Source organism: Dasypus novemcinctus, chromosome 2 (assembly GCF_030445035.2).
Source record: "Dasypus novemcinctus isolate mDasNov1 chromosome 2, mDasNov1.1.hap2, whole genome shotgun sequence".
Lineage (NCBI taxonomy): Eukaryota > Metazoa > Chordata > Mammalia > Cingulata > Dasypodidae > Dasypus > Dasypus novemcinctus.
The window spans coordinates 158,856,856-158,870,896 of NC_080674.1; the positions used below are offsets into that span (position 1 = coordinate 158,856,856).

A 14,041-nucleotide genomic window follows, 5' to 3' on the forward strand; every position below is an offset into this window, starting at 1 on the left:
ATCTGATTCCAGAACCTGTTCTTCTTTCATTAAGAAAAGAAAAGAGAAGGGAAGGAAAGGGGAGGCTTATGAGGACCTTCTAGTGCAAGGCAGGATTCTTCACGCTGAGAATACAGGGGTGAGCAAGCTGGACAAAGCTCTTGCTCTCAGGGGGCCGACGTCCTAGAGCAGAGTTGACACACTATAGCCTGTGAGCCGTCTGGTTCACCGCCTGTTTTTGTATAGAGAGTTTTTAGGAACACAGCTACACCCATTCATTTATGTATTGTCCTTGGCTGCTTTCATGCTGCACTGCAGGGTTGAGTAGTTGGATCAGAGACTGACCCTCAAAGCCTAAAATATTTGCAATTGGCCCTTTACAGAAAAAAATTTGCCAACCCCTTTTCTAGAAGGACAAGACAGACTATAAATATGGTTTTAAAAAAGAATAAACAAACAGAACCATCTCAGAGCAAATGCTACCAACTCTGGGAAGTCTTCTCTGATTCTCAGAAAAACCCATAGCCTATATTGCACTGTTACTTATGTTACAGCCTAAGATCATAAAAGGCGGAAGTGCTAGCCAGGAGGAATCAGAGAGAGAGAGAGAAGCTGGCCCCAAACTCCATCCCTTCGGCTAACAAAGGAACAAGGAGAGCCTAGCCTTGAGTGTTAGCCCCAAACCCTCCCACTCTCCTCCACCTCTGGTGTCCCCTCTGGGATTCTCAGCCAGGTCTGGAACACAGACATTGGGTCTTGGCGAGGGACCGTACAGGATACCCAATAAGCCCGTGCTCTGCCCTGTGCAGTCATTCCTGCTTCTTTGGAGAATCTAAAGCCAAAATGGTCAATCAGGTTCAATGTAAGGAAAAGCATCTTCTAATAATCTGAATGGCTCAAAGATGCAAGGAGCTGCCTCCTGAGGTAGTGAACCTCCCATCACTGAAGGTATACCAGCAGAGGCTTGTTGGCAGGAAGAGGTTCAAACATTTTGTCCTGAGAAGCTCTCATTTTAAGCCCTTTTCTCTTCCTACACACATACATGCTCTGCCTTCTCTCTTATCCTTGTGAAATTCAATCCTGCCAGGAAACTCCATCTCTGATCAGTACTTGGAAGAAAACAAAAACTGTAGTGGGTGTTTGTTTGTTTTAACAAAACTCATACATGTTTATTGTAGAAAGTTTAGCAAGTTAGATGATAGTAAGAGAGAGAGAAAAGAAAAATTAAAATCTGTATCCTTCCACTCCAGTGACCAGGCATGGTTTACTCGATCCCCTGTGATCAACTCTCAATTCTTTAAGCTAAGGTCATTAGCCCATTAGACCTGGAGTTGCAAATAATCTGCGCAGACCTCTTTCAGAAACATAGAAACCCGAGAATCACAGAGGAAGGGTCGAGAAGGCAGGGGTTCCCGGCTCCTGTCCTGATGCTCTGCCCAGCCTGCTCCTGCAGGGGGGAGAGGTGAGAGTGCTGTGGGACAACTGAAAATCCTTAGCAGTGGAGAACACAGGGGCCATGACAGCAAACCCATGAAGGTGTCTGAGAGAATCGTGGCCTGTGGATTCAAGGAAGGGAAGGCCATTCATGGATAATAAAGCTTCCATTTTTTACAACCCTGCATGCCAGCCATTTGCAAATGCATCATCACCCCTGGTCCCCCAAAGTGGAGGGATTTTTATCACCCACTTTATAGGTCAAAGAACTGAGGTTAAGCCTCTTGCCCAAGATCAGAAAGCCAGTGAGCGAGTGAGCCAGGATCAGACCCAAGTCAGGTGACTCCAATACTACAAGCTTTTCCCCTTTCTCCATACTGCCCCTTGACTCTACGTGAGATTGACAAGGATGGTGGTAATGGTGACAAACCAATGTTATTGTGTGTTTTGTATGTTTGTATGTGTCAGGCACTTTGCAAAGTATTTTACTGTGTTAGGTAGTATATTCTTTACAATAATCTTATAAAAGAGATACTGTCAGTACCTGTCTTACAGATGAGGAAACCAAAGTGTTAAGTGGCTTCTGTAAAGTTAGATTGTCTCCAAATGGCAGAGCAGATGAATCCACAAGCCTGTTACCCTGTATGACTGCTGAGGGGCACTGTTTTCAATCTCTGGCCCTGGGCTCTGTGCATTATACCAGCACCACTCAAAATTCACCTCCATTCAATGGCGCAGATGCAGCAAATATCCCAGCACCCTTGTTATGTGCCAGGTGCTGCACCAGGTGCTCAGGGTACAGGTGCAACAACTGGAAACTGACTAGTGAGAAAGGAGATCCCAAAGGAGCCCTCGTACCCCACCCCCACGGTGCCCCGGTACAGGAGCCATCTGTCCTCCATCATGTCGGTCTGTCCCCAAGAACACTGATTTCTGCCTTTTCTCTGTTGCAGCCCCTCGGTCCCACTACCTGGCTGACAGTGGTATGTTCTGCCCATCCTATCTTCAACTCATGGTGTCCAGTGAGGGCTGAGTCTGCTACAACACCCTCATAGCTGCGGTGGCCAAATGACATGCATGCCCCGCCCAGTCCTGTTTTCAGACAGTCCATCCGACTGTGCTTGTCAGGTGGTGGGCCCCAGTGTTTGGTTCTGGAAGTAGGATCGCCATGCCCATTAGGTCCCAGATTGAGAAAGAGGAACCCCTTCCACCCACTGAAAAGCCTGCCTGCCTGAATTCTGAGCTTAACTCAGTTCCAGAGCCTTTGCTCAGAGCCACCCTGTAGCCAGGACTCCAGGGTCCCTAATGGGAGGACAGGTGTGTGCAGGTCAAGGCCAGAAGAGTGTGTGAGTGGTGCCTCACATAGGCCTGGGATTCTACAGGGGTTACATGCCCCTAAGATGGTCAAGATTCTAGTCTGGAGAGCAGGCAGAGAAGCTGGTGGTTTCTGATCACCTTCACCATTGGGATGGGGAGTAATAATGGCTATTTGCAGCCAGGTGACCTCAGGGAGAGGGACCCTTGGCTTGGGGCTCCTGATGATTGCTCCGGCTCCTTCTTTTCAGATCCCCTCATCTCCAAATCTGCCTCCCTGCCTGCCTACAGAAGAAATGGGCTGCACAGGGTAAGAGAAGCTGTGCTGGGGACATGGCCCCCCAGAAGTTAATAATTCCAGTGTTTGTGCATTGTTCTGGTATTTCTTCATGGGTGAAAGCTGGACAGAGGCCTTGAGGGTAGGGGTGCATTAAGCAAAATAATCCAATGGCAATGACTTGCTCTATTCTCTCTCAACCCCTGTGTAAACGTGGCCCCCATGAATGGGGCTGGGGAATAACTAACACTTATTTGAGCAGTTACTATGTGCCAGACCCTCATTTAACATCACAACCCTGGGACGTAGTTGTGATTACTAACTCTGTTTGTGGATGAAGAAATAGAAGTGCAAAGTGGTGAGGTGCCTTGCCCAAACTCTGACACCCAGTTAATGGTAGAGCCAGGATTGAACCCAGGCCACCACCTGACTCCACAGCCCACATCTGATTGCCCTGTTCCACTTGCCTTTAGCATCACACGTAGTCTTCTGAGCTCTTTGACAACCTGTGACTTAAAACCTTCATGGGAGCAGTGGATCGTTTCAAGGGCTAAAAGGGAATAAAACTGTATCCTGTTAGCAAGCCGAGTGGCTATGCTACTGGACAAGTGAGTGAAGGGAAGAGCAGGGGTGTTAAGGTAGATGTTTATTTCCTAAGCACCCCTACTAAGTGCCAGGTTCTCTTCTAGGTGCTAGGGATACTGCGATGAATAAAGCCACTGCTCCCAAGGTGCTTACAAGTCTAATTAGGGAAACAGACAAACGCATGAATGTGTGATACGATGTCAGGTGGTCATAAGTGCGAGGATGGAAGACAAGGCAAGGGGATAAAGGAGGTCAGGGGGGCCTGGATGAGACGAGAGACCTCGCCATGCCAAGGCCTGCAAGAGTTATCCAGATGGAGGGAGGCGCAGGGGCCCTGAGCCAGTGTGGCCAGCGTGGAACGAGGGAGGGGGAGAATGGGAGGAAATGAAGCCAGGGAGGGCATCCCTGGGCCTTGCACCCTGGCTGAGGACTGGGGGTCTGAGAGGGTGTGCTATGTGGTCCAACAGGGATTTTTAACAGGATCCCTCTGGCTCTCACATGAAGGAGAGACCCCTTAGGAGAGTATTTTAGGGTAAAGCACATAAAAGGGATCAGAGTAAACTGAAGAGCAGTGACTAGTATACCACTACCTCGACGCACTCAGCGTCTAGACATTCATTCATTAACAGATACTTACTGAAAGCCATCATATATGCCAGGTGCTGTTCTAGGTGCTGGGACTGTCAGTGACCAAAACAGACAAGTCTCCTTGCCTCTTGGAGTTTATAGCCTGGTTGGGGGAAACAGAAAGTAATAAATTAAAAATAAATCAAATGATATAAGAGTTAGAAGGTAATACATGTCATGAAAAAAAATAGAAAGTTGAGCTCGATAAGGGGTTTGGAAGCCCCAGGAGGGGGCAACTTGCAATTTTAAATAGGATGATCAAGGTAGGCATCACAGAAAAAGTGGCATTTGAAAAATGAAAGAAAGCATGAGATGAAATTTACCGAATAACTGAGTACCTGGAGAGTGCTTGCTCTGTGCCGGGCACTCTGCTGGGCATTAGGGAGATGATGAATAGTGACGTTACCCATCTTGAGGCTGAGGCTTCTGAGGGGCCTGGGTCTGACTCCGGGAGGCGGGTGAGTCCTGTGGGGAGGCGGCGGGGAGCTCCCGACAGGTCAGCCCCGGCTGTCTTCCTGCAGACCCCGAGCGCAGACCTCTTCCACTACGACAGCATGAATGCCGTCAACTGGGGCATGCGAGGTGAGTGCGGGCCCCCGGGGACCGCCAAGAGGCAGCCGTCCTGGGCGTCCCAGGGACTTCGGGGTGCCCTGCCTATCACTCCCCCCTGACCTTCCACAGCTAAGGCTGTCCCCACACCTGGCTCGGTGCAAAGCCCAGTTCCCACGCCCTTTCACATGCCCTCCCCTCCCCTTTCTCCTTCCCTCATCCTCTCAAGTCCCCGCCTGGGCCGTCTGTTCCCCTCTGGGTTCCCAGAGCCTTCACAGAATGCTGTTCTCCCAGGACTGCTGTCTAGGTTTTCCTGCCAGAGCCAAATGCACATTGTTCCCAGTAAAATTTCCATGAGCTTCCCACTCTCTGCCAGCAGTGTTCTCGCGCCTTTTCCACCAGCTGTCGCAGCCAGGCTCGGGCAGGAGGCACCTGCCTTCCAGCCAGCATCAGTGCCCCTGGAGGAGTCCTCCCAGAAGACGGAGGGCCTCGCTGTGTGCTCCACCATCTCAGATTCTTCTTATCTCTCTTCTAGATATCTCAAAAGTCATTGTTTTTTCTAAAACCCATATCCCCAGATCAGCACTAACTCCAGCTCTCATTGCACTCACACCAGCTGTGATTATCCTCCGGGGTGAATGAAGCAAGGACAGGGTCCCTGGCAGGTCCTGTGATGGGAGGGATGGAGATTGGACTTCCTGAGGGGCTAAAACAAAGGCCAGTGGAGTGATGAAAGCAAAGACTGATGGACGGTTTCCATTGTGTGTGTGTCTCTTTTCTCTCTACAGAGTACAAGGTAAAGGGCATCTGTAGACCTGGGAGTCTCCGGGACCCTGAGAGCAGCTACACCGGGGACCAGCAGGAGGAGGATGACACTGTCTATGCAGGGCAGGGGACACAGATAAAGAATCCCAAGCCTCCTTTCAAGACTAACTTTTTCCTTCCCTCCTTGGTCCACTGTTCCTGAAGCGTGTGCTTGCCTACTGAAATCAGACAGTTCTGGGCCCAAAGACTCTCTGGAAGCTTATAATCACCAAATAGTAGACATTAACATTCCAAAGCCTCCTGCCCACACTAATGCCAAGCACCACAGGCTTATCCCTAGCAGTAGTGGGGGAATCTCAGGGGCCTTCCTTTTGGGCAAAGGCCCTCGAGGCTGCTAGGCAATCCCAAGGATGGCAGCCCAGCAGTTCCTCCAGACTTTAACCTCTGCCCTTTCTGGGTAGAGAAAGGAGACCAAGAATTAAATATGGTGGAAAGGACATGCCCATCATCCCCCCCACGCTGGAAACAACCCCCTCCTTTCTCCTTAGATCTACCCTTATGAGCTGCTGCTGGTGACCACAAGAGGAAGAAACCGACTTCCCAAGGATGTGGACCGTACACGTTTAGAGGTGAGTGTAGAAAATCGAGCTGACATTTTTGGGTTTGAAGGGATTTCAAAGGTTCCCTGGCCTAACCCAGCTTGGGCTAGAGGTGGGGGAATGAGGAAATGAATGGCTTTAAGGTTACACCACTTACTGGAAAAGGAGAGACTTGAACCCAGGTTTCCTTAGCCCAAGACTCTTCCAAGCTGTTCCATGCTACCTCCTTTTTGATTCAATTTGCATCTGTGGAGCATAGCTATAGTGTGTCCCCTCCTGATGCTTCTGCAGACATAGTAGGAGAGCTGGAGTTAGTGCCTGCCCTCAAGGAGTCTGCAGTCTAGTTGATAAAACAAAACATGCTAGTTTTATGCTGCACTGTACAGAAAACTAATGCTCATATCCAGGTAGGATGGGAAGGCAGCAGTAGACAGAAGATACAAGTGTAAGACTCAAGCCAGAATCTCTCAGTTCAAACCCTGACTCTGCCATCACTAGGCAGGTAGCTTTGGCCAAGTGACAATCTCTTTAAAGCTCCATTTTCTCCTCTATAAAGTGAGGGTGATTGTAGTGCCTCCCTCATAGGGTTCTCAAGAGAATTAAATGAGACCAAGCACAGAGTATGACACAGATTAGGTTTTCAATAAATGTTAGATTGCCATTATTCAGAGAAGACCCCTAGGGCTTGGTGTGGTTGACACAGGTTTCCAGGAAGAAGGAGTTGGCTGGCCCTTGAAGATAAGCAGGGCTTGGGTGGATGGAGAAGTCAGGAGAGCAGCACAAGCAGGGCACTGGCAGAAACAGAGGCCCAGAGGTGGGCCTGAGCATAGTGTCAGGACAGCCGAGCAGCTCAGTTGACTTGCAGCCCCTGGTCACCTCTGATCCATGAGCACACTCTGCTCTTTACACCCAGAGCCTCTCCCCAACTCTCCCTCTTCCTAGATTGCCCTTCCCATCTCTTCAACTTCTCTTGAGTGATCCTGGCAGCCCAAAGCCTCCCCAACCCCTTCCCCAGGATGGGCCACTTGCCTCTTCCTCTGGCTTCCCACAGCTCTGTGTCCAAGGTGCGCATCAAGCACCTTGCATTCTCCTTGTAGCAGATCATCCACTTATCCATTTCCTCCCCAGACTCTGAGTTTCTTAAAGGCAAGGATCATCTGTCTTCTACAGCCCCAGGGCCTGGATTGGGAGAGGGGTCAGGGATGTCCATGGAATTGAATGGAGGCCTCTCAGAGAGGAGGCTTGGCGCCCCTTGGGAAGAGCATATTAACCACCCTTGACGTGACTGCTGAAGAATTCACCCAGGGTTGAGGGTTGCGGTGAAATGTGGGAGTGTATGTGGGCTGGGGAGCTCTGTCAGTTCTTCCAGCACTAGCATGCTGGCTTAACAACCCAAGGAAGCCGATGATTCTCCCCGCATTTACAAGTGCCTCCTTTCTCTGTCTGGTAATCAGGATCTGCCGGTGCATTTACAAGTGCCTCCTTTCTCTGTCTGGTAATCAGGATCTGCCGGTGCTGAAGGGGACAGCTCCCACAGCTGCTCTACTTTGAGGGATGCTAATGTTCAGCAATCTGATAGGTCCTTCATGCTCTCCTGCATCCTCCTGCACACCCAGAAGCTCAGGCCAGGGAAGCTCCACCTACCCTGAGCATCAGAATCACCCAGGGACCTTTAAAAAAAACTACCAAGACAGGGCCCCACCCTAAACCAATCAAGTCATGATCTGGAGGAGGGGTCCAGGCATTTTGTTAATGCTCCCCAGGTGATTCTAATACATAGCAAGCGCTCAGGCCAGTAGGCTAGAGATCCTGCCCCAGCTCCCTGCACTAGTTCAGTTGGAGACCAAGGAAGGAAGACGCTGACCCTGTCCTCAAGGAGCTCGGAGTATAGACATTGATTCGTACAACAGATCTTTATTGAAAGCCTATTAGATGTGCCAGGAACTGGTCTCGGTGCTTGGAATATATCAGTGAATGAAACAAAGACCCCTGCCCTCTAGTTTGCATTCTTGCATGAAGTGACAGACACTAGACAACACAAATAATAAATAATCAATACAATATGTTATAAGGTAATAAGTGTTAAGGAAGAAGAGCAGAGTTGGAGGGGACTGTGTCACAGGGGCAGGGGCAACTTGCAACTTTATATAGGGTGATCAGAGAAGGTCTTATGGAAAAGGTGACATTTGGGCAAAGTAGGTGAGGAGTTAGCCAAGTTTACGTATGGAGAAAGAACACTGGGGCAGAGGGAATGGCTCTGATGCCGAGAGAGTCCACATGCTTGAGGACGGCAAGAGGTGAGTGTGGCTGGGGTCAGGTGAGCTCAGGGAGAATGGAGGAGATGAGGTCAGAGGAAATGAGGCCAGATCATGCTTTGCAACCAACACATGCTAAAATCATTGTGGGCAGGAGCGTGCCCAGCAGTTGAGTGCTTTCTGCATGGTGGCTGCCACACTGAGCACTTGGCCTCTCATTCACCCTCGTGGTAGCTGTGAGGTAGGTACCAGGGTACTCGCAGGTTCCAGAAGAGGCCCAAGGAGGTGAAGAAACCTGTCCAGGGTCACATGCCCCGGTCTGCCTGGCTCTAAAACCCTGCCCTTAACCGTCATGCTCTTAAGCTGGTGATGTGTCAAATGGGGAGGACCGGCCTTAGGTGCTCTGAGAAGCTGAGGAGAAAGGAGGCTGGAGCTGGCCTTTGAAGAGGGAGCAAAGAGAAGGCTTTGTCTCCTTTCAGTGTGTCCTGCCTGTGGATGCTTTGCTTGAGGCTGAGCCCACCATTTTCTTATATCAAGCGTTGTAAAAATGACTTTTGAACACGCTAGAGAAAACCAGCTAAAGAATCAGTCGTAACCACCAGCTCTCTCAATGAAAAAGGAAAGAACAAGACTAAATTATAGTTTCCCTCAGCCTTTACTATGAAAGAGTCAGAGAAGAGAGTTTCCTCATATTCAAATTATTTTTTATCACTCACTTAAGTGAAAGTAAAACAAATATGGACAAGTCGATAGCATGAGGAGTGGCACCATCTGGACTGGCAGGGACTTACAGGGTCTAACCACCAAAGTGATGTGTGGATGCTCTTTGGGTTCTTGTTGCAAAGAGCTAGCTATAAACAGACACTTTTGAGATGGGGGAATTTTATTATGGATGGGAACTGGGTGATTCCAAAGGATTATTGTTCATTTTTCTCAGGTGTGTTCATGACATCGTGGTTATGTAAGAAAATAACCAGTATTTTTGAGATGCATATGGAATTATATAGGAGTGAAATGACACAGTGTCTAGTGCTTGCTTTAAAATACTTCAGCAAAGAAAACAAGGAAGAAAATAGATGGAGCAAATGTGGCAAGCTCTTGGTAATTATTGAAACTGGGTAATAGACTAGGGTGTGCATTGTGTTTTCTCTACCTTTGTGTATTTTTGAAATTTTTCATAATAGAAAGACTTTTTAATGGGATTGACCAAGAGGAGTGGTGAGAGCACACTGTAGTTGAAATCAGAAGGCCTGAGCTTTGATCTCAGCTCTGCTACTCACCCACCCCCTGCCCCCCCCCCTTCTGCTGGGGTAAGGAAGTTGTTCTAACTCTCTGGGTTTTGCTTTTCTCATCTTTAATTGCATAAAAATAATTCCTGGCTTTCAGAATTGCTAGTAGGATTAAAGGAGAAAAATGCGGGCGAAAGTGTAGTTGTGAACTATTGAACTTCATACAAATGCAGCGCGAGGGATTGTTGATCTTATTAAATACTGTTAAGTGTTGAAAAATCGACTCCAAGTCACCAGGAATCAATGATGTCTATCAAAAATATCAAGGTTAGGTTTGCTTGGCATTGTGGAAACGTAGCCAAAATGTTAGTTCACAGAAGCAGTGGGCCAGGGAGCTGGCTCATTCTCAGGGGGCTGCCTCCATAGTTCTCAGGGATCCTCCTTCCCTGCCCGATTAGCTGATAAATTACTGCCAGCAGTTCAGTCAGTTCAGTGAATCCAGTAAGTGCGGGCAGCATATATGCCATATTTTTCTCTTTTTCAACTTAATTTAACTTCTTATTTTGAAAAAGTTCAAGCCTACAGGAAAGTTGAAAGAAGAGTACAATAAACATCCATCTTCCCTTTTCCTAAACATTTTGCCACATTTTAAGTGCCACATATTTCTATCTTTAAGGCTTTTGACAAGGTGTCATCATGTTTTCAAGGATGCTTAAAAGAGAGGGAAGGAAGAAGTGATGGAGGGAGAGAAGAAAGGGGCAGGGGGAACCTTTCATGGGAGGCAGGACAATGTTTGATCATTTGCCAGACTTATTTTCCTGTAATAAGAAAGAGATGAAAGGACATTGTAGTGGGTGGAGAAATGTGGTCAGTAATTTTTCATTGATTGGCCTATGGACAGCCTTCTAAGACCATTTGTAAAAATATAGGAGAAAACAAAATCCTCCCAAAGAGGAATGGGATGGCATTAACCCATACACACTTCCGGACACAGAAGGCGTGGGGCAGGGATGCGGATAGGAGCGGTACCCTAGGATGCCTCGAGCAGAGCTTAGGTGAAGCATGGCTACCCCATAGGTCCTGGGCAGGGGAGGCCCAGGAACAAGAAGCCACAAGGAGTGGGGGCTCTCCAGCAAGACCCACTGCGGAGGCCACTCAGGGAAACATTCATTCACACAGCCATCCATTCAGCATCACGTGCCTCTGCCGGGTCAGACACTGCCCGCGCCCAGGAGGCCCTGTGGGGCTGCACAATGACCAGGCCTGCCTGCACCTGCCCAGCCCCAGCTCACGCCTCTGTCCCCTCCCACCTCCTTTCAGCGCCACCTGTCCCAGGAAGAGTTCTACCAGGTCTTCGGCATGACCATCTCTGAGTTTGACCGGCTGGCCCTCTGGAAGAGGAACGAACTGAAGAAGCAAGCCCGGCTGTTCTAGGCAGGGGCTCTATAAATATATATGCATTTATATAAAGATATATGAAAAATCTCTATACTGAAGCTGGGTATAATCCTCTCTTAAGTAATGGGATGCTCTGCCTGCCATGACACCTGCTTTTCTGTACTGTCAGGCAAGCCCATGTCACTGAGGTATTTTTATGCTCCTTACTTTCTCTTTTCTAAGTGCTGTGGGATTTGGGAAGGTTTTGGGGAGAGTCTTGTCCTTTAATTGGGGATCTTTTTTATACTGAAACACCTGCCCTAACTTGAGTGCCCCAAGGCCCAACTCTCTTTCTTAACGGAGGTGCCTGAAGAAGGGTCTTTTCTCTCTGCTTCTTGGCCCAAGTTTCCGGGGCTGAAGTTGACCATGCAGTTTCCACACCTTACTGGCCCCAGAGGGGCCCTCCCATGGGAGAATCTGCAAGGACCGCCAAAGTCACTGAGCGCCTTCAAGAACCCTCAGATTTTCTCTTCACCCACAATGAGGAGTTCCGTGCTTTCTGGGGGTGATGCGGTCACCAGAGCTAAAAGGGTGGGCCTCAGTCTGCTCGTCACACCAGAAATCAGGAGTGGCCAGGGCCTGGGTCTCTCCTCACCTCCTCACCCCTCCTCTTTCTGTCCCTGACCCTAGCCGCTCCTTTGTCCAAATCTAGGACTCCCGGTAGGAAAAGAAAAAAGGCCCTTCCATTCCCTCCTCCACTTCTGACTAGGCTCTTGGCCTGGCCCCACCTTGGGACCAGAGGAAAGGAGAGGGAACTGGGAGCGGGAGACGTAGCAGGGCACCTTTGGGACTGTTGCTGCAGAGTCCCTTGGGACCCTCCTCCTCCCTCTCTGCTCCCAGCACCTCCTGTCCCGTCCCCCTCCCGGGGAGAGGCCCATCACGGCAGCCTGCACTCTTCAGCCTTACACAATCTACGTGCCTGACGACTCGACATAGCACAGGGCTAACGCTCCCGCCACAGCTCCAACTGCACAGCTGGAGGGACGACCTCTAACCACCCCACGAGGCGAAACAGGCCAGGTCCCAAAGAAAGGCTGGTCCCGGGGCTGGTCGGGCAGCCATACCAGTCTCCGGGCGGTCCTTGGCCCCCTCTGCAACGTTAGGCATGTTTCATGGGGGAAATTTGCAGAAGAACAGCTGCTTATGAAATTTCAAACTGAAGCGTTGGCCAGTGCGGCTCAGGACCATCCTGAGGTCCCCGGTGGATGCCTTCCCTGCCTCCTTGCTTGAGGGAACAGGAGTGTACAGTGTTTAACCTTCTCTCCTCCCTTTCCCAAACCTTCAAGCCTGAGTTGGTGGTGCTTGGTGGGGGCCTTTGCTTCAGGGAGATGCCTTCAGTCGGACCATTTCAAGGTCCTGGAGGAAGGATGAAGAAGTAAAAATGACAAGTTATAGTGACTCTCGAGAGACCAGTCATGTGACATGGTAAATGCAAAACTGAATTCAGTTCAACAAACCCTCACTGAGCACCTGCTGATGCTGAGCACTTGCTGTGTATGGAGCACTGAATGGGGAAAGCAGATAAAAGCACTGAGATGAATCAACATGGTCCCAGGTCTCAGGGGATATGCCTATGAATAATAACAGTGTAGTAAGGCATGGACCCACGTATAACGGATGTCAGGCAGAAAGTGATAGGAGAGGATGTGAGAATGTGGCTGTGGCATTACTGAGAAGGTAGATGCAGCTGGTGCAGACCAGGCAACGCTTTCTGGAAGAAATTGCTTTAGAGCAAAAGTTAGGAGGGGTCTTTGTAAGCTGGGATGAGACTAAGTTGATGAGGGGCCATATACTCTCATTTTAAATGTCAACCCTCCCTGCAAATTCTCTTTTTGGCCAATGTTTTTCAACTTTCCTGACCCTTTAGAAATGTCCCCAGACACAATCATTGGAACTGCCTCATTGTCATCGGTTAAAAACTTGGCGAGATTGAAGGGCTTTTGTTGCTGGATACTTTTTGTTTCCCATAAAAGCACATAATTTCAACCCAGACCTGTGTCCTTCTGTTGTTTTCTAGTATGAGTGGAAATGAGTGAAGTGGGGAGAGGCTGAACCATGCACATATTTTCAAGATAAAAGGGCCTAGAGGGCAGCCTCACCCTTGGCCTCGGTTTCTCCTTCTGTAAAATGAGAAAGTTTGATGTAGTCAGCCTTATCCAGATTGCTTCCTGCAGAGTGCTGTGTCCCACAAGATATTAGAGGATGCTCCAACAACAAAAATGTTCTGCAATCAAATAATAGTAATAATGATAATAAGTACAATGGCTCCTCATTATTGGGTACCAACCTTGTGCCAAGTTCTATGCTAAGGACATTACATGCATCATCTCATTTAAGCCTCTGTAACAGCCCAAGAGGTGCCACTACTATCATCTCCATCTCCTAGGTGAGTAAACAGCTTTGAAGAAGACACATAATTGCCAGTGGTAGAATCAAGAGTCCATCCCAGTCTGTCTAACTGGAGACTAACTTATACACTCTTATCAGTCAGGATGCTTCCAGCTATGGGTGAAAAAAGAGAAATCACACCATTAAACGTGGCTGAAACAATGAGAAGGTACATTGCTCTAATCACAAAACCAGACAGTGTTGCTATCAAGAACCCAAGTTCTTTGCTTCTTTCACTCCATCATCCTCAGAGTGTTGGCTGTTGTCTCCTCATGTTTGCAGGAGGCTACTATAGCTCCAAGCATCATATCCACACACAATCACATATTTTTAAAAAAAGGATTGAAATTTCCTCTTGTGTGTCTCTTTTAATCAGAAAAGCTGGCCCAGAAGCCCTTAGCAGACTTCCCCTCAGGTCTCACTGGCCAGAACGAGGAAAATATGCCTATGCCCTTGCTGCAAAGGAGGATGGAAAACTGGGTAGTTGGCATTTTCAACCTCAATGATGGGAGGGGGCCGCCCTGCCCACAAGAAAGAAGAGAGACACATGGCCACTGGGTGGGTGGATCACAGTGTCTTGGCCACAAGCACCGTGCTGTAAAA

At 48.9% G+C, this 14,041-nt stretch overlaps 1 protein-coding gene across 8 annotated transcripts in view; it reads left to right on the plus strand.

The window, feature by feature from the left end:
- Window positions 1–13,040, plus strand: part of ABLIM3 (actin binding LIM protein family member 3) — a 104,913-nt gene extending 91,873 nt beyond the window's left edge. For 7 of the 8 annotated variants that reach the window (XM_058280709.2, XM_058280717.2, XM_058280720.2 and 4 more), the window contains 4 exons: window positions 2,367–2,396; window positions 2,979–3,037; window positions 4,738–4,798; window positions 5,554–6,159. In XM_058280709.2, the coding sequence (XP_058136692.1) occupies window positions 2,367–2,396; window positions 2,979–3,037; window positions 4,738–4,798; window positions 5,554–5,732 (329 nt within the window). In that variant the 3' untranslated portion in view covers window positions 5,733–6,159. Of the gene's footprint in view, window positions 1–2,366; window positions 2,397–2,978; window positions 3,038–4,737; window positions 4,799–5,553; window positions 6,160–10,933 lie in introns of those variants that run through there. The other variant, XM_058280752.2, reaches the window with a different exon arrangement.
- The last annotated feature ends 1,001 nt before the right edge of the window (window positions 13,041–14,041 follow it).